Raw genomic sequence first — 26,492 nt, forward strand, 5'->3', positions numbered from 1 at the left:
GGTGGTGACTATGCTTTCGAGGCCCAAAAGCAGAAAGAGCAGATAAATAATCGGACACTTGAGTTTTGCCTGGGTATAATACGTCAATATTTATATCACCGGTGAGGCAAAAGACCTCCTCATGATCGAAACGCTTCAAAACAGTTTCTAATATGAAGCGACTGACACTGTTTGCAGGAGGCCGGTAGATCGCTAACAAAGTAAGAGTAATCTGGAAAAAGCTTACATTTAACCACAGGCTTTCCGCATGAATGAAATCTACACAAATGCATGATACAGTGTATTTTTCGTTCACAAAAACTGGAATTCCACCCCCTCGGCGGTGCGAACGAGTCACAAATCCTGTACTGTAACTTTTTTATTACAAAGAACTGTGCGCTTGATTCGGGAATATTTATTTCGGTTAGCACAAATACATCTACAAAATTTGTTGCATCTTCTGCAATATTTCTAAACTCGTCCCAGTATTCACGTAGACTGCGAATATTTATATTGACCAAAGTAAAGTCTAATTCAGAATGCGGACCCAAGCTCTGCTTAAACATTCAAAATTTCGGAAATTAAAGTAACATATACGGAGTCATATTCACTGGATTTTTTCAACATCCGTTTCATTGCTAATGCGAATGAGTGGATAGTCTTCGTGCTTAGCGGAGATTTTGCCTCTTCTCACCCAAACGAACTTGTACTTGTGTTGCTTGGCTGCGGCCCTGGCAAGCCAGAACAGACGCCGATTTGCCTTGGTTAGATTGTCATTGAATTAGACCTTCGGAAGTAGTTTCGATTCGCGGAGCTGTCGAAGTTTTCCACGAGCTTTGATCCAGTTTTATTTCGTGTTTACCGTTGAGAAACGAACTAAGACCGTAGGGATAGTGTCTATTTTGTCAGAAAGACGGTGGACAGCAACGGCATCAGCATCAACATAAAATTCGGGTGAATCAATTTTCTCAGCAAGATCATTCAGTATTTTCTTGAAATATTCCTTATCGGCAACCGGCAAACCACGAGTTTCCAAATTTGCCTTTCTGCTGTGCCGTTCAGATACATTTTGATCACGCTGCAATCGTTGCAATATCTCAGCCTGAACACGGACAGTCTCATTTAGCTTCTGAATTTCTTTGCAGTTATAATAATTATTTATTTATTTATACACTTCCAAAAGAAAAACAAAACACGGTCATCTATGGGAGCTTGTGCGACTCGGCCCAGCAGAGTCGGTACAGCGATGTTTACATAATAACACATTTTTTACCAACTTTCAGACGAATAGTTGGTAGTTAACAGACATTGACATAGCAAATAAAGAGACAAAAGCGCAAATAACTAAAATGACGAATCATAACAATAATTCAACTTCTCATCATTAATTACTTCAACTGCTTTTTTGAAGTTGCAGAAAAGAATTCATCAAACAAATCATGAAACATTTTTGGGGTGTATACAATTCTCGCTTCTCCATACTTAGTAACAGGATAGGGTACTGTAAAATAATAATAATAATAATAATAATAATAATAATAATAATAATAATAATAATAATAATAATAATAATAATAATAATAATAATAATAATAATAATAATAATAATAATAATTTGCCAAGGGCTCTTTGTGTGTTGGAGTCGGGTCACCATGGTATCGTTTTACAAGGGTACCAGCACTCGATTGTGGTTGCGACTATGGTGCCCTGGGTCATATCTATAAGCATAAACCCTCCTCCGCAAGACATCAACTACACTCCCTACCCCTAAAATAAATAAATAAATAAACAGAAATGTAGCGGGGAGAAAGGGCAATATATACTAAAGTGTGTCCGCGAAAATGAGTGCACAAGTGTTCGAAATAATTAAACGCAGCCGTGAATGTTAAGATAAGAAACCCTTAAGGCAATTCCTTGGCCTTGAAGCAAGCAACTCGGGATTGTTTGGCCTTTCTGCTTCGACCGAGTCCACATATGTACAGATGGCTCTTCCAAACAAACCAGCTCCACCGGCGCAGTGGTTGTACCATCACGATCAATAAGCATCCGATACAAGATTTCTTACTTGACAACATCGTCCGGTTCGGAGCCTGTCGCCCTCCGAGGTGCCGTTGATTATATTAACAACCAACCGGCTAATCGGTCGGAAATATTCTGCGATTCGAAGGTGGCCTTACAATGTCTTCTGTCATCTCTTCGTCGCGGGTATTGTGAACAACTCCTGTCGGAGATACGGGAAACGCACCATCATCGCGAAAGGACACGACGTCGTGTTTCAGTGGCTGCCGGGCCGTTGCGGTGTCTCCGGCAGCGACCTCGCCGACGAAGCTGCTGTAAGAAGCCACGAAGGAGCAAACCTTGTTTCTGTACCCCCTTATCCACGTGACATTGAATGAGTGGCACACACCTGAATTCACTCACCATCGATTGCATTCTCTTGGCCAAGCTATGCAACTGTGGTTGCTACCTGGGCTTCCGCAAAGTGAGCAAATAAAGCTGAGCCGCTTACGCCTGTGAGTTGCATTCACTAAACCCTATGCATGTATAATTAGAATGGCTGATAGCGCCGAGTGCAATGCTTGCGGTGTCAAGGAGACTATAGAACACCTACTCAGCTACTGCCAATCTTTTGAAAATGAAAGACGTGACCTCAGCACAGCTCTAAATCAGTTGGATAGAAAACCATTCACCTTGATCAAGATCTTACGACCATGGCCTCGCATATCGCAGCTACGAAGGGTCATAAAAGCGCTGTTGCAGTTTTTGAAAGCTACCAGATGAAGTGAACGTCAGTAATATATATATATATATATATATATATATATATATATATATATATATATATATATAGAGAGAGAGAGAGAGAGAGAGAGAGAGAGAGAGATAGAGAGAACTGTTACTACGTTGGTGAGCGTACTTTCTCTTCTTCTCTTGATATTTCCCTCGCCCTTTTCCCTTCCCCCAGTGCAGGGTAGCCAACCGGGCTCAGTCCTGGTTAACCTCCCTGCCTTTTATTTATCATTTTCTGTCTCTCTCTTCGGGCAGTTTTTAACGTCTTCAGATGGCGACTGGAGGTGGGCGTACAGAGGTTCATTAGCCAGGCCCCTACCATTCTTAGTTTGGCCCTTCTAGACACGATAGGCAAGCGAGGACATAAAATTTGCAAGTATACTCGTAGTGACTTATTATCATTTAAGAACAGACAGTATATTGACGAGGTTACAGCTCTTTCACAGAAAGTCGTGTCGAGGGAAGCAAGTTAGAGCGAATTAAAGGGGTTGTAATGCGGTGGTAAAATGAGCACTTGGCTTATTTTGTTCTTGACAGCTTAGTTCAAAAGGATACTTGTCTTAGCTCTTAGCTGCGTGCATTGATTCTCCTTACAAGAATGAAATCGAATATTATGAGAAATAGTTTGTAACTTTGAAATCAAACTTTGAGATAACATGTCCACGCGCATTTTATTTCTGTCGTTTCCCGGCAAGTTAATTCTTTCACGATAGAGAGTGCATGCTCTTACAGCTGGAACGCCCGCTAACAAAAACCAATTCAGTTAGGTTTATAGGAGGTTGTAAATATATGATTACAGCGAACCACGCCGGTGGCGCACTCGCTTTGTGCTGGGGGAACCCTGCTCTAAATTTCACCAACAATCCATCAAGGACAAAAAGCTGCCCCGACACGAGACGTTCTGATAAAATCCGGGACAGTTCGGCCATATCTGGGACCGTAAGCAACCCTAGGGGGTAGCGGTGGAGGCAGCAGCAGCTAGCTGACAGATATCGCTTGACAGATCGAACAATTTTACTGCTGAAAGTTGGTTACCTCAGGAGGAAGACATTATTTGCGCGAGAAACCATAGTATATACAAAGCTAATTGGAAAATGTACATTCTATAACTTTTAACCAATCACTTTAGAACGCATCTTGGTATTGATATGGTTTGAGGTAGGTGAATTTTCAAGGCACGTTCACTCGTAACAAATTTTGAACCTAGCACCAGTATTGAGATAACTGCCGCCAAGTTTGCGATAAAATGTACTGTTGTTCCACTTCTTTAACAAAACGATTTCTTAAGCAGTGCAGGACAAATTCGACTGGAACACCAATACACTTCGCACAATTCGGGAAACGGAGCCCATATCCCAAAACTGGTGGCAGCCTAAGAAAACTTTATGAGTGCACATGCCTTGCGAATTCCCACTCACGAGAGGCAGTCACGGCGCTGCACTTTTCGCCTTTCCCATTAAAAGACACTCACACGGTGCTAATTTGTTAACTGCAGTATGCGTCAGTATGCGTATGCAGTACCCGAAAGTATACGGGTACTTTCGCATTTCGCCACCATCTAAATGCGGTCGCTGTGGCCGGGATTCGATTCCGCGACCTTGTGCTTAGCAGCCTAACACCATAGCCACATAGCTAGCTACCACGGCGGGTGCACGCACACACACACACACACACACACACACACACACACACACACACACACACACACACACACACACACACACACACACACACACACACACACACACACACACACACACACACACACACACACACACGCACACACACACACGCACGCACGCACGCACGCACACACGCACGCACGCACGCACGCACGCACGCACGCACGCACGCACGCACGCACGCTGCAGCGTTTCCTCCTAGAATTAAACTGTTTCGACTTTTCTGACTCCCAAAATTAAGCTATCATAGGCGCAAATCGTTCACAGGCAATGCTCAGCAAAATGTCTGCGCTTTATTTCTTTGTTCGCATTACAAGTCTGGGCGATCATTAATGCGCTGTTCAAACATCGATCGATATGGGTTCGACGTCCCAAGGCAATAGATAACCTGTGAGAAACGATTAGCGACTTAGTGGTTAGTTTGACAACCTCGGTTCTTTAACAGGCATTAGAAATATGGCACACTACTGTTTTTCCACTCCGCCCCCATCGGAATAGGGCTGTTATAAGCAAACAAATCAAATGAACAAAACTTGGAGGACATCTTGAGATTCGCCTTTAAGAGTGGAACGCGATAGCATTCAAAGATACCTGAGTGCTTCTCACGCTTCCCGACAACTGCAGGTTATGTAACCGTAATGTTTACCGGAAACGCCGGCGGCGAACGCTATGCGCGAAGCCGAGCTTTCTGGTGAAAACGCGGCTTCTCGCGTAAGCTGATCCCGAAAGTAGTGAGCAGCCACGCAAAAAAAAAAAAAAAAAAAAGAAACCCGATCATTTTCAAGTTTCTGTTATTGTTTCGCACTTTCAATATTTAATTCTGAGGCGATTTAACATAAATGGCACGCGCTGTCGGTGTTTTGTTTCATGACATTTGTTTGCGAGCTGTCATTCTCGAAGTTCCGAGGAATAACTTTGTCAAGAGTGTAATTAAGACAAGGAAGGCATGAGCAAATTTAATGATATAATGGTGAGGCAATATAACCCACATATACCACATGTCATATAGCATGGCGTGGCATATACATACGCCTGGTTATATACGGAAACTTCCGCTCACGGACAGCTCCGCTGACGCCGGATTTGCTGTGACACGGGGACCTTAGCGCTATCGCGTTAAAACACCGAAACAGAGTGTTTAAAACGGAGAAGCGAACCATTATTCGATGCACGTGATACAAGCAATAAGATTAGCTTCTTAGTACAAGCGACAATTGAGAGATCGAGGTGCAATAACTTAAAGCTGCTAGCTCCGCGTATATTGAAACCCTCAATCGCGAACACCTGCGGGGAACACGTGTCGGACATCTGCCACAGGGCGCTCATCACAATGTTATCCAGCGCAACAATAGCGACAGATCTGTCGAAACGTGACGACGTATACCCTCCATATGACTCCGCACTGAAGCATCCCTCGTCTACTAAAAGAAAGAAAAAGATGAACGATAACAGCAATAATCACAGTAATAAAAGAGCGCAGCATACTGCGCTCTTTTATTACTGTGATTATTGCTGTTATCGTTATGCTGCGCTCTTTTATTACTGTGATTATTGCTGTTATCGTTTCTTGCGTTTCATTCGTTTCTTGCGTAGAGTAGTACAAAAAAAAAATTTCCTGGTGTTAGGCTGCTGAGCACAAGGTCGCGGGATCGAATCCCGGCCACGGCGGCCGCATTTCGATGGGGGCGAAATGCGAAAACACCCGTGTACTTAGATTTAGGTGCACGTTAAAGAACCCCAGGTGGTCGAAATTTCCGGAGTCCTCCACTACGGCGTGCCTCATAATCAGAAAGTGGTTTTGGCACGTAAAACCCCATAAAAAGAAAAAAAAAATTTCCTAAGATCAAACTACACAAACACGCTCATATCACTTGAAAACATTTTGTTTGTTCCTCCCTGATGTGGAGAAATAAAAATTGAACACACGCCCAGCGAACGGTATCACAAATATTGCTGATCATTTTCTAGCCTTGGTTTTCACTGAGACAGACGTTGTACGGGTGACTCCTCTCGACGCTTCAGACTCACGTGGACTGTCGATATGCGCGCGTCGTGATTCACCTCCCTCTTATCATTAGTGTCCCTTTGGGTTGAAACTTTTCGCGCACAACCGACGTCACAGCGCGTGAGGCGGGACTCGCGAGAGCCGCCAGCGTCCCGGAAAGTCTAAGAAAATAGTTCTTCATATTGTGGTGGTTTATATTTCTTATTTGAAACATAAAAATCATATATTTTTTATTTATGCGCAGAAAAGTTAGTTCATATTCTATACATTTTAGAAAGTAGTGCTGAGAGCACAATTTAGTTGCGAGTGTTTATCGATCATTGCGCCCCATTTTCCGCTCGCTGCAGCTGCACCGCGCGGATGAACACAAACTAAACTCTTGCGTGCAGAGGCAAAGGCCATTAACGCTCCGTCCGCAGTAGGCTCCGTGTTGGGTGGCAACTTTCTTCTCCTGTTTTTTGTTTCCTCGGCGGGATAGCGTAACTGCTTCTGTTCACCATGGTGAATTCGTCAAAAATGGGATTTGTGAAGTACCTCCTCTTTGCCTTCAATGCCATATTTGTTGTAAGTACCGATTTGTGCTTATTTTCTAGGGCTGCTTCTGTGGCAGGGCGCGCCGTAGTGATAGAAAGCAGGTTGTAGCTGCTATGACAAGTAACAAGGAATGGGAGATGTGTACAACGCATGATTTCCGAGCATTCATGGTCTTCGCTATGAGCCTAGCTTTGTTGCACCTTCAGAGGCGTTTTGTCGTTTCAAGTTGGTACGCGCTACGGACTGCCCCTTTATTTTGGTCTATCCGGTTTCCACAGAACTACGCGTTTAGACAAATAATGCTTATTTGTGCAAGATTATGATATGTGCTTGTTTGTAGTTCCGAAAGAGTTGACGCCGCACATTCTTTTTTGTGTAAACGTAGATGCAGCCCAGGAGCTGGATCATGACATGCCCGGAAATCTCATTAAATGGCTTCCTCGCCTAGCAGGCGTTCTGCGCAAACCGTTGTGTACCTCTGACATGTTGCTGTACTTCAAAGTTCAGCTTGTGACACTGTCGCAAAAGAACGCTCAAAGGCGCCATTGTAGGGGCGTATTACCTGCGTTACGGTATATCCGTCGCATGCTGTGGGAAATGTCGCAATAAGTGGTAACGCTCGTCGCCGGTCTGACGTATGCGACCCAGGGCGATCACAGTACTGCGATCACAGTAGAAAACGAAAAGTACGTTTCGGCGCGGACATGTTCACTTTTGGGCATTCGTGTGTCGTCGTACCTTGTTTTGCACCCAGCGGTCGCAGTTCTGGTTTTCGCCTTGCCTATCGTTTCGTCAGCAGGATCGCATTGAACGTTGGTATACTAGTAATGCCAAATGATGCCGGTTTGCTTTTGTTGTCTGCCTGCTACAAGATGCACTTCTGGATTAGCTTATTTTACACTGTGCACCTCTGAATTACGTGTGTGCAGCCGTCCGGAACCAACTTTCCCGGCTGCGGAGCTTTGAAGCGGTGCGGCTCGACGTCGTAATTGTCTGACATTACGCTGAAGCCGTACTACCGCAAAGCTTGGTTGTCCTATGTAGTGCCAAAAATTCATTCCTGCAAAATTTCTAGAGTCCGCGATAAGTTATTCAATCCAAGCTTGGTGTCAAACCTATGTGTAATTGACCTTGGTATTGTAGCAGCTTTCCTTGCTTAAGGTGATTAGCAGTAGTTTAGGCAGCTTAGGCCCCCGTGCAACATTTCACTGCACTTGAATAAAAATTTTCACTCCTCTATGTAGTCAATTTCTCGTGATTCTTTCCCCTGGGTTTGTATTGCATGGACTATATTAGCAAGTTTTGCTTCTTTGTAAACACATGCTTTAACGCTTTTGTTATTTTATTACAAATGGCATTGCTTGTGTGCACGTATACTCCAGGAAAGCTACAAAAGAGAAAAATTGTCCTCCCCAAAGTAGCACCTCTGATAGCACCAAGCTATGGACCAGAACAGATGTTTCAACTGTACAGCTTTCTGCCTGAGGAACCCATATGGGTTTCCTTTGTTGCTTGATGGCTTTGCAGTTGACAAATTCATTTCATTATTTTTCTTAAGGACTCTCCATTTTAGGGATGTTATGTAAGTGGTGAGGTTAACATTGGAAATTGTAACATTTACTTCGTGATGACAGGTGTAATGTAATTTTATCTAGGAATGCTGATGGGCAGGTGATTCCAGAGGCTTGCTGTTTGAAGGAAAAATGACCTGCAAAAAGTAGTCATATGGGGCACGTTATCATGAGACTTTAAACGGATGACCAGTGCACTGAGACATGCATGATGGAATTGTATTTTGAGCTCTAGTGCTGTATTTTACATGCATGAGTTTGTATCACAACCTCCCTGCCCCCCCCCCCCCCCCTTGTGCAATACCCTCACATGAGGGCCCCACAAATTGATGCACAAGTGAAGGCTGCAGCTTTGTGCTTACGCAGCTTTGTGCTACTTTTGGGGGTGACTTCTCCCTTTAATGAAGCTTCCTCCACCTTGAGTTCTGCGCTATTTATTTGATTACTCAGGAAAGCTATTGTGGAAGGTGCAAAAAATTATAAAACATGGCCTGTGCCATGCATTGCATTTTTTTTTTGTACTTGTAGGCAGAAAAAGAAATTGTCAGCATTGATGAGCCCATACGAAGATTCATGTCTTCTCATATTGCAATGTTAAGTAGTTGTTCAGGGAATGCATATTGACATTGTAAATTAGTGGAGAAAGAAAAAGGCTATTCTGCTTTTAAGTCACTTTCAGATATCATTTTGTGTACTGCACTACTACAGCTTTCATCCAAGTAGGTTTAATCTGAGCCTGCATTCACATTAACCTGCTGCACTGTTTGTTCAACTATTTGCCACTCAGCAAGCACTACAGCCTCCACTTGTGTATCAATATTATGGTTCACCATCAAGTAATGGTCTGCCACTTTTTTTTTACAATACCCCTACGGGCCCTCATGTGAGGGTGGAAGAGGGGGGGAATACAAACTGCTGTATGTGAAATACAGCACCAGTGCTCGAAATGCAACTGTTAATACATTGTTTACAGTAGAAACATGAAATAGATATGAATAGGGGTATGTGTAGTCATTCTTGAAATCGCAAGACATGATACACAATATGTTAATATGCATGTATCATAACAATAAGTAACTAATCTGCTAGCTCTGTTTTCCTGCAACAAGGCTTCGCAAGATTTTATTTGCTGTGCGTGATGGTATGCTACTCCATTGTGCGAAGAATGAATGATCTTGCTTTGAGATAAGCAGAACGTTATTATGCGTTATACTTTGTTACCGTGTTTACGGCGTGGGTAGACAACGGGGTGGCAAGGGGGTTCATCGTCCCGGCTTCAACCACATAGAAATTGTCTTTGCCATTTTGCAACAACCTCAGAAGCTGGGGCTTTGTCACCATAGACTACCACCAGCTCGGCATGGATCAGTTATCTTGTCCCTTAAAATGCTGAAAGTGAATCAATGCTCCTACTTGAACCAACTTTTCCTAAGGGTGCTGCTATTTTACTTTTGATGTCCTGGGGCTGTTTGGCGATACTATATAGGACACAGTTCTTACATTGCACTAAAGCTAGACGTGTTCATTTTGATGCCTGTTTCTACCATTGTTACATCTTTATAGTGCAGATAATGTGAACTTCATGAATTCTTCTTGTACTTGTAGACATGTAGCCATAACCAGGAAGTTGCAGGAGCAGCAAGGCAGAAGATTTCATGACAAAATTTGCAATCACGTGAAAGTTGCTTTAACTGCTTTGTAGCTCTGTGCTAGTTTGAGGTGGCTGGCAACATATTTTTTTATGAGAACATAATAGGAAGGCAACTTTTTACTTGTTTTTGTTTATGCATTTTTAGTTCGTGTGTGTTCAATATTATGCTTCTGGCTCTGGCAGCTCTGCGGCATTGCCTTGATAGCTGTCGGTGCAGTGGTGCTCACAGCCCTAAGCCCACAGAAGCCTTTCTATGAGGGCTACCTGGGTGCACCCGTGGCCATTGTGGTCTTGGGGGTCTTCGTCTTTGTGCTTGCCTTCCTGGGATGCTGCGGTGCCATCCGTGAGAACTACCATATGATCATGGCGGTACGTACTCAGGATTTGTCTAACCTTTTTGAGACTGCACTGTCCCCAGATATGGAACTGTGTGACTGCAAAAGGATGGAGGCAGTACTGTGTGATAGCGTTGCTCTGGCCGTCTGAGATGAGTTTTATCATTTTCATTTCTTATCACAAATACTGCTTCCTTAGGCTACGCCATCTTGTTCATATTTTCACAGAGCCAATAGAGACTGCCTATATGCACAAGCCATGACACTATTGACAGGGAGGAGTAGGTCCTGATAGCAAGCTATTTGCTCTCATATTTTCTGTGACAGGTGTTTGAAGATCCACCCGCCATGGTGACTCAGTGGCTATCGCATTCTGCCGCTGAGCACGAGGTCGTGGGTTCGCTGCCTGGCCATGTTGGCTGCATTTAAATAGGGGCAAAATGCAGAAATGTTTAGTACTTGAGTGTAGGCGCACGTCGAAGAACCCCAGGCAGCCAAAATTATTCCAGGGCCCTCTGCTATTCTTTATTTTATCTACAAATACCTTACGGGCCTTCAAGAAGGAGTTGTTTAAGGGGGGAAGTACATTAAAATATTTGTGAGAAATTGGGAAGCAAAAAATGGCATCCCACATAACCCGCTGTTTAGTTTCAGTACGTTAAACCCACAATTAGTTTGCAGTGCAAACTTTGCACTGCACCTGTTATTGTGTTACTGTCCTTTCACAACCTATTGCAATTTCTCCTGCACAATGTGTAAACGTAGGAAATTTTATGTGCAAATATTTGTGTGGTGAATGGTGGAAATTTTACAACTCTGGCCACTTGTTTGTGGATTCAGCATCTTTCAAAGGTAATTTGTCTATTTCTTCCAATTTTAATCTGGCAACTTTGTTTAGGGTTGTTCTAGAGCTGTAATAGTCTGTTTGCATACAATTGTTTCACTGATGAGCGAGAAATCGCCACGCTTTTACATATGCAGGCAGTTAGCTGCTGTCAATAAATTGCTGTTCAAGGGATGTGGTTTAGATGCATACCTATGTTACCCGCCATGGTTGCTTAGTGGCTTTGGCATTACACTGCTAAGCACGAGGTCCCGTGATCAAATCCCAGCCATGGTGGCTGTATTTCAATGGGGGCGAACTGCAGAAACGTCCATGTACGGTGCATTGGGTGCACATTAAAGAACCCCAGATGGTTAAAATTAACCCGGAGTCGCGCACTGTGGTGTGCCTCTTAACCAATTTGTGGTTTTGGCACGTAAAACCCCATAATTAAATTAAAATTAATGTATACCTATGTTTATTTCAATATCTGAATAAATGCATGCTGCTTCAGCTAGCCTTGTCTTTGTCTCTGCTGGAAGTAATCGTGGGTATTAAATAATAAAGATGTTTTAGGCAAGATACTTTTCTTTAAGATTTCCGGTGTTTTTAGTGGTACACCAAGTTTTAGGTCATTCGTGGAAAGTGGCACACAATGCCTTGCTGGAGGTGTTGTCAATTTTGACACAGTAGGTAACATTACCATGGGATGTCAAAACCTTGTAGCGTATTGGTCTGTGCACAGCATTAATAAAAAAAAATGTCCTCTTTCTGAATTAATAACCTGTAATTGGGAGTCTTTGTATTGGGATTCACCATTGTAATATTAGGGATTAATGTCAAAAGAAACACAGCAAGAATGGTTTGCTGGGCATGTTGGTATTTGCCAAAAAACTTAAGATAGTGCCGTGTCTGTCTTTCCTTCCAACATACTAAGTTTTCTTGCATTGCTTCCTCCAAGAAAAAATGCAGGAGCCAGTGAAATGTCCATGACTGTTCCAGTATCTGGTTTGTGTGTACTTGAATATTGTATAGCCAAAGAAAGCTTCCCCCTTCTCTCTCCAGCACTTTATGCATTGAACGTATTGAACAACCATTTTTGCTAATGCCAGTTGCATAATGGTACCATTCTTTTAACTTTCAGTTCAGCGTGCTGCTGACTATTATTTTGATCTGTGAACTGGGAGCTGCCATCGCCGCATATGCCTACCGATCAAAGGTACAGTGGTAGATTTTTTATATTTAGCAATTTTAGTAAATTCATTACATAATTCCGAAGGGGTATATATATATTTTTTTTTGGCTGTCACATTTCTTGAGTTAACTGGCCATTAAGCAAATGGTTAATGTAACTACCATCCCTGATGACTTGGCATGCTTAGAAGAGTGATGCCTACACACACCATACAGCCCTGGTTGTATATTGTTTGTTAATGCAGAATGTAACACAGAAAGATGTGTGAGGCATGTTATTGGACTATTTTGAGATGAGTCTAATCTGGAACTCTACCATAGTAGCCATTTATAGGCTATATGTTATGGCTTTGGTACAATAAACCATATTAATTGAAAACAAAAATGCTGGTCAAGATTTGGAATAGAGACCTTGGGTCAAAAATATTTCAGGACCTTTCGGTATGGTGCATGATTTTTTGACAGACGGCCAGTCGCGTACTTCAGGATTTTTTCATGCTGATCAGTTAAGTAACAACCAGACATATTGACACTTGATTTGTAGGCATGTTAATTTTTCATCACCTTCTGTCATTGTTAGCTCCTTTATAAATCAATCTTACACTGTTCAAGCTCTTCAAATGTCAGCTGAGTGATAACTGGCATGATTAGTAATCCTTGCATTGCAGGCTTGTAAACTGTAGTATATACTGTGTACTGCAAAACTGTAGTATGCTATATAAAGTACTTTTTTTTTTACATGTGGGGTGCCTAACATACATAGCACTTTTCTTCACGCTGTCCATAAATTTGTAAATCGGCATGTGACTGGTGTGGTTCATTGCTTCGTGGTCTTGTATAATCTGTTCAGAAGAGTAAGTTCATTAGTTACTAGAGCAGTGCACCTGGAAGTTCTATGTAAAAAGGTTTCTTTCGTTTAGAACTACACAATATTATGAAAAGGTACAATAGCAGTATACATGACAGTTTGCAGAGGGGTAAGCCAAGGTGGGCATACCTTGCCAATGGAAATGTAACTGCCACAAGAATGACTAAGCAAAGGTCATCAAAATTAGATTACAGCCTTGTGGGCAGTTATACGTAATGCTAATTTGTAGGTAATCACCTTTTAAGACCACCTAATTTTTTAAATTAAATCTGCAAAATTTCATTTTTGAAATATTCGTCAGTTTTGCTGCTCAGTCCAGGCAGTATTGAAAGAGTGCACAAGAAGTGCCAGGACAGTCTCTGGTATATTACTCTGGATGGCCATGTCTCATGATGTGTGTCCTAAATTTATATGACGGTGCATGCAAGTAATAGTGTCCTTTTTAAGCTTGCTTTAAATGGACACTAATAGAGAAACAGCAAGTTAGGCTGTATTACTAAATTAAGTTTCTAGGAAATCAAAAAGTATACTCATATTGTCAATGTAGGCTTTGTAAACCAGAAAATACACAAAAATGTGACCGGTCGACACCTCTCAAGTTCCCTTACTATATTTCTGGGAAGTCGTGCATCTTAAGTCTGTTCTGGCCCAGCTAATTATTGATTAAAAAATGAATTCATTTCATTCTAATTCAACCTGCAGCTTTACCTAGGAAGTTTTGACAATTTTGTGATGCAAAACTGTCCATGCACGAGAAAATACCTTGAAATTTGTGACATCACACTGACGTAGCAGCACTACAGTTTGAGCGAGGAATTTTAGAAAGGCATCTATTGCCTTCATTTTCTCCACTAGTAATAATTTTTCCTATGAAGGAAGGAAAATGAGTTTTAAAAGAATACATTACAGGGTCTAAGGAAAACATTAAGTTGAGCTCGATCATCGGAGACCTGTGACTGCGCTCCATGCGGTTATGCCTTTTGTAGACCCTTTATTCGGCTCTGTATACCAAGCTACCAAGCGTACTGCGTTACCGTCACTTGAGCCTCGATGGCTGGAGCCGACAGGTTGGTCAACTGCCACACATTGCCGCCTGCCTCCATCGCCATTGTAAAGAGAGAAAAGCAGATGCCATTGGAAGTGGTGGGTCGCGGCTGCTCTCTGTGCATCAGAGGTGCTGATGCCACATGTAAGAGGTACCATAGTCGACAACAGATGCTGCCACTTCTATTTTCTATTTATGTTATTTTCTTGCTGACAAAAGCTGCTTTCATTATGAAGAATTCATTACTGCAGAAGCCTAATCTTTCAGTCTAACTCGACTTGATATTTGCCTTTAGTGTGCCTTTGACCAGTATAAATTGTTTAAGTGACCCTTTAACTGTGAAACTGATAGGACTCAGACATTTTGCACCAAAATTAGACGGTTGGTCTGCTCTTAAGATGGCTTGCAGTTGTGCCTGGCAAGCAAGACCCCTCACTACATCTGCTGCGGCACTCCCTCATTCACTATCAAGGCACACACCTCAATATGGGGTTTTGCCCTCCGGAATGCAGGCTTAATTTTGATACTGCCTGGATTGAGTGGAACATTTTTTGAGAATCTCTGAATTCTTAAATGCAGAATGGTTCTAAATATTGACTGCTTCCATTCTTGCAATGTGCATAACTGCCCCCAAAGCTGTAATAAAATAGTTGAAAAAATTTGGTTATTTTCCTGGAAGTTGTTTATTGCGGCAAGGTATGTCCGCCTCCCTTTAAATATAGCTTAAAAATAAACACCCTCTAATTTCGGAGTAAGAGCTGTCAGTGTAGCTTATGGCTGTTAGTTTTAAAACATGGTTTGTGCTTTTGAAATTGTCACGTTAGTTGACCATGGAATAGGGGAAACAAGGTGTGCTCAATACAAAATATTGATGCACTGTGTTGTTTATACTTAGCTTGCTTACTATGTTAGTATGCACAGCATTGTGTAAACTTTAGTGGTTTGTGTGCAGGGGGGGGGGGGGGGGTGTAGACCACCAGGGGCAGCTTTATCACTCTTGCCAAACACTTAACTTTTTTCATTGTTTCAGAGTGGTACAGGATTGCCAGAGTGTGTGCACTTTCATCGGTTGGAGTATGCAGTTCACGCGGCATTGAGGCTAGCAGACAGTAACAAACAGCTTGCAGAGAGGGTCACTCGCCTTTGTTGAGCTGGCCATTATTGAAAATTGTGTGATGAGTTGGGGTATTTCATTTTCTTGTCTAAACAGCTGAGCACACTCAATGTTTACCTGATAATGGTGATGCTGATTCTAGTCACACTATATATAAAATATGTTAAAGGGCTACTCTGGCAATTTTTCGATGTCCACTCACCTTAATAAAATTTTAAATATACTTTCTCTGTTACTCTTACCATCTGTGCCAAACAATGTGACCGCAAGTCATTTAGTATTTCTGAAAATAAGTTTTGAAGATTGGTTACGTGTTCCCGACTGTATTTGCGTGTTCCTGACCCATTGTGAGGTCAGAGGCTACACCGCCACTTTGCCCACAAACGACGAAGCTGGCTCCTTTTTCTGCGATGCAACGGTTGACAATCACAGTTTTGACAGACGTGATAACCAGTGCCTCTCTTCGTCTTGCCACAGCACAATGCGTTGAACTTGGGTACGTCAGTTGCCTTGCTCAGTGGCGGCAGGTCAAAAGCAAACGGCAATACTTAAGTGCTCATATCTTCACTGAAATCTTCGCTGAAATCACCACTGTCTAGTTCAAAAGAGCTGGAAAAGCTCCTAGTGTTGTCAGACATCTTCAGCTTCACGTTCTTGGTGTTACCACCATGCGTACTGCGTGTTTTGCACGCGATTAGCGTGTTTACATTACAGTAGTGTAGGACCTGACGTCGGCGATTGATCGTGACTTCACATGAAGCAGCTGCCTGTTTCGGTTTTGATACCTCGTTTATTGGTTATTTAAAATTATTAATGAGTTTCTAAGTAAATTGAACCACCCTACTGGTGATAGGACGGTCACTGCCATTTGAAAATGACAGTATCCTAATATGGATAAAAACTTGCTGGAGTTGCCCTTTAGGTGTGTGAGTTTGACTTGAGAATGAACATTATGTTCCGTTAATCTGTACATTGATGTTAACTTGCCGAATACATTGGAATGAAGGATTACATCGTGGCTAGTTCACTGAAATCCAGCTGAGTAATTGAGGTGTTTTGAAAAATGAGCTTATTCGGGCGAAAAAGAGCATGTTGCACTGCTGCCATGCTGGCTAAGTCGGCCATGAAGCTCTTGCTGTCCTCAAGTAGTGTCATACAGGCTCCCCAAAGTTGGAAGTGTGGAATCATTTACGCAAGTTAAAGAAAGTTAGTTTCTGCGCCGATTTTGGGTGAAAACAAACAAGGGTAACAGATTTCCTCACAAAATAGATGTCTGCTGACGCAGTAAACATTTTCCTTCTCCCTATTATAATTCTCACACTTATTCTGGCCTTGGGAGATTTGAATTGAAGAACTTTTACCATGCATTCAAGCTGTGCATCAAGAGCAACATTAAAGCTTTGAATGAGTTTAGTCTGCCACTTTTATTGCACAGAGGCCTAGTTTACCTCCAAACATTAAGCTTATTGACTCATTAAAAAGAAAAAAAAAAAAGATAACCTTGGGCGTAAATTAATTGCCAGTGTGTGTGGCGTGAAGTGGGCAGCTCACGTACCTGTTTGGTTTGCCTAGACTCCATGCAATATGTACTAGTATACTTGGTGCATGCTACACAGCCATTGTGGCTACTTCATGCATCTCAGTTCGCAATGCATTCAGTTCTTTTATAAAATTGCCTCCTTGCTGCTATTCGAGGAAAGCCCATTGATAATGTATTTCTTTTCAGATTGAGCATGCCATCAGGACAGAAGCCACAAAGTCGATCGAGCAGTACCACAACGACACTGATGTGCAGCATCTGTGGGATGACATCCAGAGCAGCGTAAGGCCTAGTTATTTGGTGCTTCTCAGCAGATACTTTGTCCATTTGCATAATGTTAGTCGGACAATGTTGTAGCAGAGTTGCCCCTGGCACTAAAATACCTTTGTTTTAGATTGTATTCATTATAAATGCGCATACAGTACTAATATCGACATGACCAAATCTGCAATAGTCTATGCGAAACAAGGCCAAGTTGGCTGCTAGGCAAATGAATAGGGGACACCTTTAGTGTGCCATTGCTGGCCTGTGGGGCTAATAGACACGTGACAGTCTAAATAAAGGTGTGCTTTCCGCAGTTGTTTAGCAAGTAACCGTAGGGCACAATGCAATGGCATAATTCGTGTGATCACAGGAGATCAGCTCGCTGAAGTGCAACTGGTATCTTTTATTGCGAGTGCCTGGCTAAAATAAGTGTGTGCATACAGTGACGCTTCTGCATGCGATATCAGTCAAACATACTGAAAACTACCATTGCAATTTGCGCTAGCTTAGGATCTGACATCTGACATTTTTGCTGCCAGAATTGTGCCAGAAAGGTGTAGCAAAGTTAGTGGTAGATGACTGTCATTAGTGTGTAATGGCTGTTGAATTTAATATGCACCCATTATAGTACAGGAGCAGCATGGAATATAACTATGCTTGTGTTCCGTATTGACTTTTCTGGTCTCGCATAACGGCATTGTATTGTAGGCTCGTGTTTGTGTCCATCCACAAACATTGGCAACTTGGGAAAATAGCAGTGCTGTACGAGGGCCGCAGCGTCTTTCATGCATGGGAGTGTTCTCTTCACAATGCTCAAATGAGAGCACAGCAGGCATTTCAGTTGTCTACACGGCCTAGGTATGCAGTCTAGTGCCTCTACAACGAGATTACCTGCATAACAAAGGAATAATTCTGTGTGACGTGCCACTTTTACAACGAAGTGGCCTGTATGAAGAATAATTTTGGAGTCTCTCAGGTTTTCGTTGTAAAGGCGTTTGACTGTAGCTTGCTAGTGTAAAACACCACTCTTGTATTCTATTGCCATTTATTGCAGGATGCAAGTCTTGGCTTCTTCAAAAGTTTATTCTGTCGCATCCACTTCCTATTGTGTTAGCCTTTTAGGGTACTCCGATATCTCCAAAGTAATCTTAAACAGGCCTTGCACTAACTTTGATCATCAGTACATGTGCTGTTACTGCTACACGCATCCTCACATTTGGGATAAGCCTGTTCTCCTTTAAGGACATAAATGATTGTACATTAGAGGAATGCTTTTAGTGCTCAGTGTCCTGTTCTCATCAGGTTTTGTGAGGGGTAACACACTACAGCATACAGTGGAACCTCTTTAACATGTTCTGGAAAAATGTTCGAGAAAATACTATAACCGGAAATATGTATATTCGAATTGGCAAAAATAATTGGCGGTCAGTAGTAGTTATCTGTGTAATGTGAAGTGCATGCTGGTGTGACCCGAGCGGCCTGAGACTTGAGTTGTCATTTTTGCAGCTTCTCCTCGAATTTGGCCTGGGTCAGCAGCTTCTTCGGAAAATCATACGAAACAGGATCATATCATAATAAAAACTTGGAGCACTAAAACACGGACTTAGAAAAAGAAACATACCACACACACTTGTGAGCGCATGCGGTGTGTTTCTTTTTCTATGTCCTTTGTGTTTTTAGCACTCTAAGTTCTTATTATGAGTTACCAACTAGCCCACCTATCCATCCTTTTGGGATCATATTGTTACAGAAGGATTAAAGAGAGAGGAAGATCGGAGACGCTGGCTGCTGTGTGTTGTTGGCGGTCAGCCATAATAACTACTCTATTGTAAATATAGTCTTTCTATACTTGCAACATCCCTGTAACATATTGATTGGAGGTGCGGGGTACCACAGCTGGATACGGAGCTCCGCAGTGGACGTCGCATCACCGTCCGCACCGTGAATGACGATGAGCACGCGGGGTCAACGTCATTGCCGCCTCCGTCACTGTCACCAGCTACATCGCTGTCACCTTCGGTTGTGGTTGTGCAACCCAAGGATCCTGGAACTTTCTGCGGAACCAATGGCGCCGACGTCGAAGAGTAGGTGGCTATGTATGAACGCATGAGTGGAATCAACAGATCGGACCCAACGCTAATGCTGGCTAACCTGTTGGTCTACCTAAGAGGCATGGCAAAGGTGGGGTACAAAAACCACGCAGAGGAGCTAACCAGCTGGGACCAATGCAAACAGAAGTTGACAGTGTTGTTTGGCAAACTAGTCGGCCGTAAAATTGCCGTAAAGCAGGAACTGGCCTTCGTGCCCAATCCCCCACGGAGTCCTATGTCTCGTACATCCCAGACGTGCTGGCACTTTGTCGTAAAGCTGATCACGACATTACAGAAGCTGAGAAGGTCGGGCACGTGCTTAAGGGCATTGCTGACGACGCCTTTAATCTGCTCATGTGCAAAAGCTGCTCTACAGTTAATGCTATCATTAAAGAGTGCCGACAACTCGAGCAGGCCAAAAGCCGATGCGTCTTGCACCCATTCGCCAGGCTTCCCAATACTGCTGCAACGTCGATGTGTGAAGATCAACCCGCACAGCAGCATGCATCGTCATCAGCGCACATGGTGCGAATCGTTTGACGTGAACTGGATGCGATGGCGCCCGCAGCTTTGCGTAGCCTTGATGCTACCACTTTTTCTGTTCCTCTCGTACAAGCCATCATTCACCACGAACTTGAAAACATTGGTTTATATTCTGTATGTACTGTTATCAGTCGCAGAACTAAGGAACGCCTTCTACTATTTTCGCTCCACCCCGACGCTTCTCTCTGCGTTATCGCAACCCGACTAAGTGGAGAACTGTGGACGACTGTAGATACTGTCGCAACTTGTGGCCCTCAACACCTGATACGCCGACCAACCTGAGCCATTTTTAATGCAAATGACCGCAATGTTCCACCCACCGCCGAGTCTAACAGCGCCGACAATTCTGCTAGGAACACACGGTACAGTCGCTCATCACCGCTATGCGGACACCAGTCTCATTCACCACAGACGCGTTGTCCATCGTCGTTCACCGCAGCCACGTCGCCTTTCGTCCCCTGTGGTGTTTGGCCGCACTCTTCCGGAAAACTAAGAAATGCAGCCCTCGGAGGTGGTGCGGCATTGTCTACTGCCGCAGCAAATCCTCTGTCTGTGCCCGCAAGGAGAAGTGTTATAGACGTTAAAATAGACAGTGTACCTGCCCAAGCACTCGTCGACACTGGAGCCCACATATCTGTGATGAGTGCTGGCCTACGTAGACGTTTAAAGGAGGTCCTCACCTCAGCAGCTGCCAAGTGCTTCGTGTGGCCAGCGGCGGCGTGCTGGTTGTTCTTGAAATGTGTACTGCGGGTTTAATTATAGCCGGCCGCCCTACTTCTGTTCCCTTTGCTGTGATCCACAACTGCCCTCACGACGTTATCCTTGGATTGGGCTTTTTATCCACTCATTGGGCTTTCATCGACTGGGCGACTAGCGTTCTTCAGTTGGAACTGCCTCAACTCTCCAATGCTCCGAGCGCCTCCCCACCACACTTGTGCTTGCTTCACAATGTGCGTCTGTCACCCAAGGCAGTTACTTACATCACTTTGACCACCCAGCCGCAGGTTCCTGACTTTGAATATGTGCTTCGCCCCATCATCGACGTGCTTTTGAACTGAAATGTTGCTGTTCTGCATACGTTGGTCACAGCTACTAATAATGACATCGTTCTACCCCTTCTGAATTTCAGCCTGTGCCCTCAAGTGATTCCGGCTGGCATGTTCTTGGCCAGCGTTTCTAGTGTTTCTAGTCTGAATGTCGAGAGTGGCTTATGAGCGCCAATTGCAGCTCACAGCTCTGGTTCCTTAAAGTGCTCAGTGCAGTCTCATGTACGTCAGTAGACATTTTTTTTTGTGTTGACTCTGACGTCCTTGACTTGATTTGGCGTCACTGCTTCAAGGAGCACCAAGACAGACTGTCTGTTAAGTCGCCTCAGGTTGTCGGTCTGGCACAAAATGAATCTTACTGACTGCAGTATTCAGAGTTGGTCCTACAGTTGATGTGCGTGAAGACAGTGCCCTAGTGTTTCTTCGTTTCACCTTGCTGCTCCTCAAAAGCTGAAAGTCATCGGAAAAGTCCTCGCTGCTGAGCGAGTAGACACTGGTATCGTCATGGTCGGTGTCGCTCTGGAGGCCGGTCTGCTTCCTAGACACAGCCACTACTGAAGTTGCCATCCCCAGCACAGGTGCGGGGACGTCCACTTGTGTTCGTGCAACAACCCATGGCAGCTCCCCGGAGATATACAGTGCAGTCCACTTATAACAATACCACATATAATAATATATCAGTTATAATGATGAGTTGACTTCAGAGTATGAATTTCTGCATTAGGGCTATGAGCAAAAACCCCTTATATAACGTTATGTTATTTACTGCATATCTGATATAACGATAGAAATTCTGCCTTTTGGGCGGTGTTTTCCATGCAGAATAATCATGAAATTTTGCTTTGCTAAGTTCCCCTCAGCCAACACAGGGTGAAAAGTTTGCCTACGCGAGTTCGTATCTGGCACCATTACCATGCAACTTGTCCCACCAGCGTGCAGATTCAGAACATTGCAAGTTGGTGCGACATGCCGCAAGATGGCACCAGCTGCTTCGTGTCCGTGTCGCCGGTGAACATCCAGAGAGACAGAAAAAAGCAAGAAGCGAATCGCGCCTGCGCTCCCTTTCTACAATCTCCCTCTCTTCCTCAGGGGGCGCGGAAATGTGCCGCGGTAGCAGCGGTCAGTGCGCCAACAAAGCGTAAAGCTGTGTTGCTTGCGACAGAACTGCAAATTTTGCAAGACTCGCACAATCGATGATAGCGACGATTCTGAAAACCGCAAGCGCCACAATCATGAAGGCTAGAACCAGTGACTATGCCGATGAACGGAAACGGCAAGCTTTGTGTGCTAGGGTGCAACCCTTATGTGTGAAAACAACACGGTGGCAGCCGCTCGCATTGCCGAACTGTGGGAGCACGTCGCTACTGGCAATAAAATAGGTGGTGCTTCTATATCATAGTTCCTGAGTGCAGCTAGCACTGCCTCGTCTATAAAGAATCTCCGACGGGGTGATTGGTGTCGTGACAGACGGTGTTGTGTGACGGAGGCGACGAGGTTGACAGTGGCCCATCTTTGAAGCTGACCCCAATGTTCACGCAAAGTGCACTGTTGTCAATAGTAGCTCATTGATGTCATGCACACTAAATTATAGCCGCGACTGTTCGCACAGCTGCTGGACGCGATGCACACTGCGGTTGTGGACCTGAACCTTCCGTGAAAGCAAGTGCAGATTTCGGACTATTTTAGTGTGCCTAATGCTTGACATGCTGTTTAGAGGTATAGACATATTTTTCACAGCATTTCTTTTTTTTTGTCAATTTTTCATTGTAAGTGGCAAATTTGGTTTCGGAGCTACAAAGGTATGTTTGGCAGCCTTTTTTTTTCTTTTTTTACAGCAGTCCAGATATAGCAATTGGTTCTAAAGATTGGATTTGTCGTTCTTCTTGATATCCTTATAAGTGGACTGCACTGTACACAGAAATTGGGTGAAAATCGCTCAGCTAGAGAAATAGCATTCTGGCTCGCAGTCACTTCAGTGTTTCTGGAAACCAGACTATAATGCACTCACAAAATAGTCAACCGGCTGTGCTTTTTGTGCAAGGAGTAAAGCTACTTGCATATAAATTGGATAGCAGCTGGTTGTGCTTTCACCCGTGGTGGTTGCTTAGTGGCTATGGTGTTAGGCTGCTGAGAACGAGGTCGTGGGATCGAATCCCGGCCACGGCGGCCGCATTTCGAGGGGGGCAAAATGCGAAAACACCCATGTACTTAGATTTAGGTGCACTTTAAAGAATTCCAGGTGGTCAAAATTTCCGGAGTCCTCCTCTACGGCGTGCCTCATAATCGGGAAGTGGTTTTGGCACGTAAAACCCCAGAAGCTAAAGCTGGTTTGCTTTGATCGTATGCATCATAACAAGTGAAATACAAAGTCTCCTGAAGACTATAGATAGTTCACATTGACGTCATCGTGGCCGCCATCTTGCAGTACTAGCAAGCCGAGAAGCTGCATAAACAAACGTGACAGCATGAGTCTTGTCTTGTGCCCAGCAACAAATCGCTAACAACTATAATCCGCTGGTAACCGGTCCCTGTCAGAAAAGATGTCTGGCGATTGCAATACTCCCTAATGCAAAATTTGAGTGAACCTGTATAAATGTTTTCATTTCGCTATGTAGTGAGGCAAAGAATTTGTGACTGAAATCGCCGCACTGACTGGCAGTGGGTCAGTGCCTTCACAGAGTGAGGGGCAATATGGGAATGCTGGCGTGATGAGTGGCATCAGAGCCAGCTGTGAAAGAAGGCTGACAAAGGCACGAGCAGTGGCACGAGTGTGGTTATGCCGAGGAATGACGACACTCAACCCAGTAACGGGCTCCTTAAGAGCTGCGCTGTATGCAATGTATGCATGATAATATTACGATACCATTGACGGATGCTCAAGAGATGAGCCGCTGTGAGAAGGACGAAGTGTCTGGGCTCGTGGCGCGAGTGTCTGCCTGGTGGTCTGGCTCCAGTGTAAATAGTCCCGTTTGTCTGTCTTTCCACATGTAACAATATGGTTCACTGATGTCGTCGCTGCTGCCATCTTGGGGTACTAGTATAGGGAGACGCTGCATCCATGAAGTCCCATGAAAACAGTCCATCGATCAGTGGTGGTAAGATGTTGATATGGAGTGGGCACATTCGGTCTTGCAGTCTTGGACAAAAGGCCCTTTGTGCAGGTATTTTGCAGTGTTTTCTCTGTAAGGATGCCTGTTGCCCATGTTCCTGTGGCGATTAAATATCTTTAAATGAAGTGTATTGCACTATTTCTTGCAGCTGCATTGCTGTGGTGCCAACAGCACTGCTGACTACGGAGACAAGCTGCCTCAGTCGTGCTGCCCAGACAAGCCTGAAGACTGCAACGTGTCAAAGGCATACAAAAGGGTACAGTAAACTTTTTTTCATGCCATTGAACATTTAGCCAGTTGTAAAATTTCTGAGAAATGACCTTACAAAGGTGAGCTTTAAGCATGTTTTGGAGGCATGTGAACTGATTTCAGTAGGGAAATTCTTGAGTGGCAATTCATGCTAATACATGTGAGCACTGGAGTCTTAACTCCAACTTTTCAGGGCAAATGCCAAGAAAGCCAGTTGTGCGAACTTGTGCTACCAGTTTCATAGAACTGGTGTAGTGCAGCCTAAGAGCCTTTCTGCAGTACTGAAAAGTTTGAGTGTAATGAAACATCAGCATTATGCAACTTCTTCGTAGGCCAGGTGTTTGACATTGGTGCAAATTGCATTATCTTAATACTCGTACAAATTTCTGTGTTAACTTGCACCAAAAGCAAGAAATTGTCAAAATTCTGCTGGGCTGTTTTGAAGAAGCAACAGTTGCTTCAAATTATGGGGATGGAAACATTAGGGGGTAGGGGGTTCGTTTATGATGTCACAGGAGTGTGGCTCGCATTTGTCTGAGCAGCAGGCTCTGCCAGCAAAGTCCTTGGTGTTGCAGTTACCATACTTCCATTATCACGACACAGCGCTACGCACTGTCATGAACCTGTCGTTCTGTCTGCAGGCCCTGCTATCCTGGGCATTAATGCTGTGGCTTTTCCCATATTTGCTCCCTCCTTATGTTATACTCTGGAAGGGGCTTTTATGGGATTAATAAATAATAAATGATGATGATCCTAAAACAGAATTCACTGAATTGGCAACAGCCTACTGTCTAAGCCAGCACCATTGTTTTCAGTGCGAGTAGGTGGTTGAACAAGTGCTCTGTTGGACACAGCCATGCTGCTTTCATGCCTTATGAAAGCTCATTCAAAGGATATGTTATGGTAGCTTATTTTTATGGGTGTGCAAATATTTGAAATGGTTGAATATACCGTAAAATCCCGAGATAGCCCACCTAAAATCTAGAGAAAAATAGAGTTAAAATATCAGGTGGGTTAACTTTGAGTGCACCTACAGGAACTAGCACTTATTTTATAAAACTAGAAAAGCTTGCCAATAACATCAGTGGGTTATCTTTCAGGGATGGGGCACCGCTTGGGATTTTACGGTAGTCGTTGCTGTTCAATTTGAGGACTCGCTATTTCAAATTAAGAAGAAGCTATTCTAAATTGCAACACTACATGCATCTGTTAGTTACAACCATTTGAGGAAAACTAACACTGAAGCCAGAAAAAGCGTGTGGAAGTTTAACTGTTACGCTTAGTTGAAATTAAAAGGAATATGATAGTGGACAAGAAAATCTCTGTATGGAAGCCTAACCCACATCTTTTGCATTGCACATGCTGCTGCTAAAATGTGCATAAAAAGAGCATGCCAGTGATTCCGATTCATGTCGGCTCAGGTGTGCTCCCTGCAGGCCATGTGACTGCAGTAACAAATCGTGATGTTAGTTCTTCCTTCTTGTGCTTGCTTTAGTTGCTTTTCATTTCTGCACGGAGAAATAATGTTGCGGCTATCAGGGTTTCCGATCTCTCATGTATACTGTGATACCAAGATGGCGGCACAGTGTCAATAGAAAAGAGTGTGGTTTTTGTGGGAAAGGAGGAAAGGCTGGCACTATCTTCTGCAACCCATGCGGAAGCACGGCTCAGCGCCAGCAGGGTGAGGGAGGTGGGATTAAAATAGAGGGTAGGAGGGAGAAAAGTAGAGGGTCGTCCCAGCAGCATCAGAGCAGCCCGGCCGGGAGGGCCCAATGGGTTTGACCGGAGGAGCAGGCTAGACCGTATAGGAGGTGGCCCAGCAGAAGTGAAGTAGTGGCTGATCAGGAAGCCCGAGGTGTTGGGATGGCTGTTAGGCCATCCGTCTTTGTAGAAATTTGCACTTGCATTATCAGTAATGTGGTAGCACCTCTCGATTTTGAAGACAACACACTAAAACAGTGCAATTTTCTCAAATTCTGCAGTGTATTTCTTCCAAATATATTTCCCCATGACATACCGTATTTTCCGGTGTATAAGACGCACCCTTGTATAAGACGCA

General features: G+C 43.8%; 1 protein-coding gene across 1 annotated transcript in view; it reads left to right on the forward strand.

Annotated features, from left to right (window-relative positions):
• The first annotated feature begins 6,836 nt into the window (after positions 1-6,836).
• Positions 6,837-26,492, forward strand: part of LOC142566125 (23 kDa integral membrane protein-like) — a 49,517-nt gene continuing 29,861 nt past the window's right edge. Inside the window, exons 1-5 of the mRNA XM_075676927.1 lie at positions 6,837-7,020; positions 10,396-10,581; positions 12,515-12,589; positions 17,318-17,413; positions 24,333-24,440. Coding sequence (XP_075533042.1) covers positions 6,955-7,020; positions 10,396-10,581; positions 12,515-12,589; positions 17,318-17,413; positions 24,333-24,440 — 531 coding nt within the window. The 5' untranslated portion in view covers positions 6,837-6,954. The remainder of the gene's footprint in view (positions 7,021-10,395; positions 10,582-12,514; positions 12,590-17,317; positions 17,414-24,332; positions 24,441-26,492) is intronic.

The sequence above is a fragment of the Dermacentor variabilis genome, chromosome 1, assembly GCF_050947875.1.
Source record: "Dermacentor variabilis isolate Ectoservices chromosome 1, ASM5094787v1, whole genome shotgun sequence".
Taxonomy (NCBI): domain Eukaryota; kingdom Metazoa; phylum Arthropoda; class Arachnida; order Ixodida; family Ixodidae; genus Dermacentor; species Dermacentor variabilis.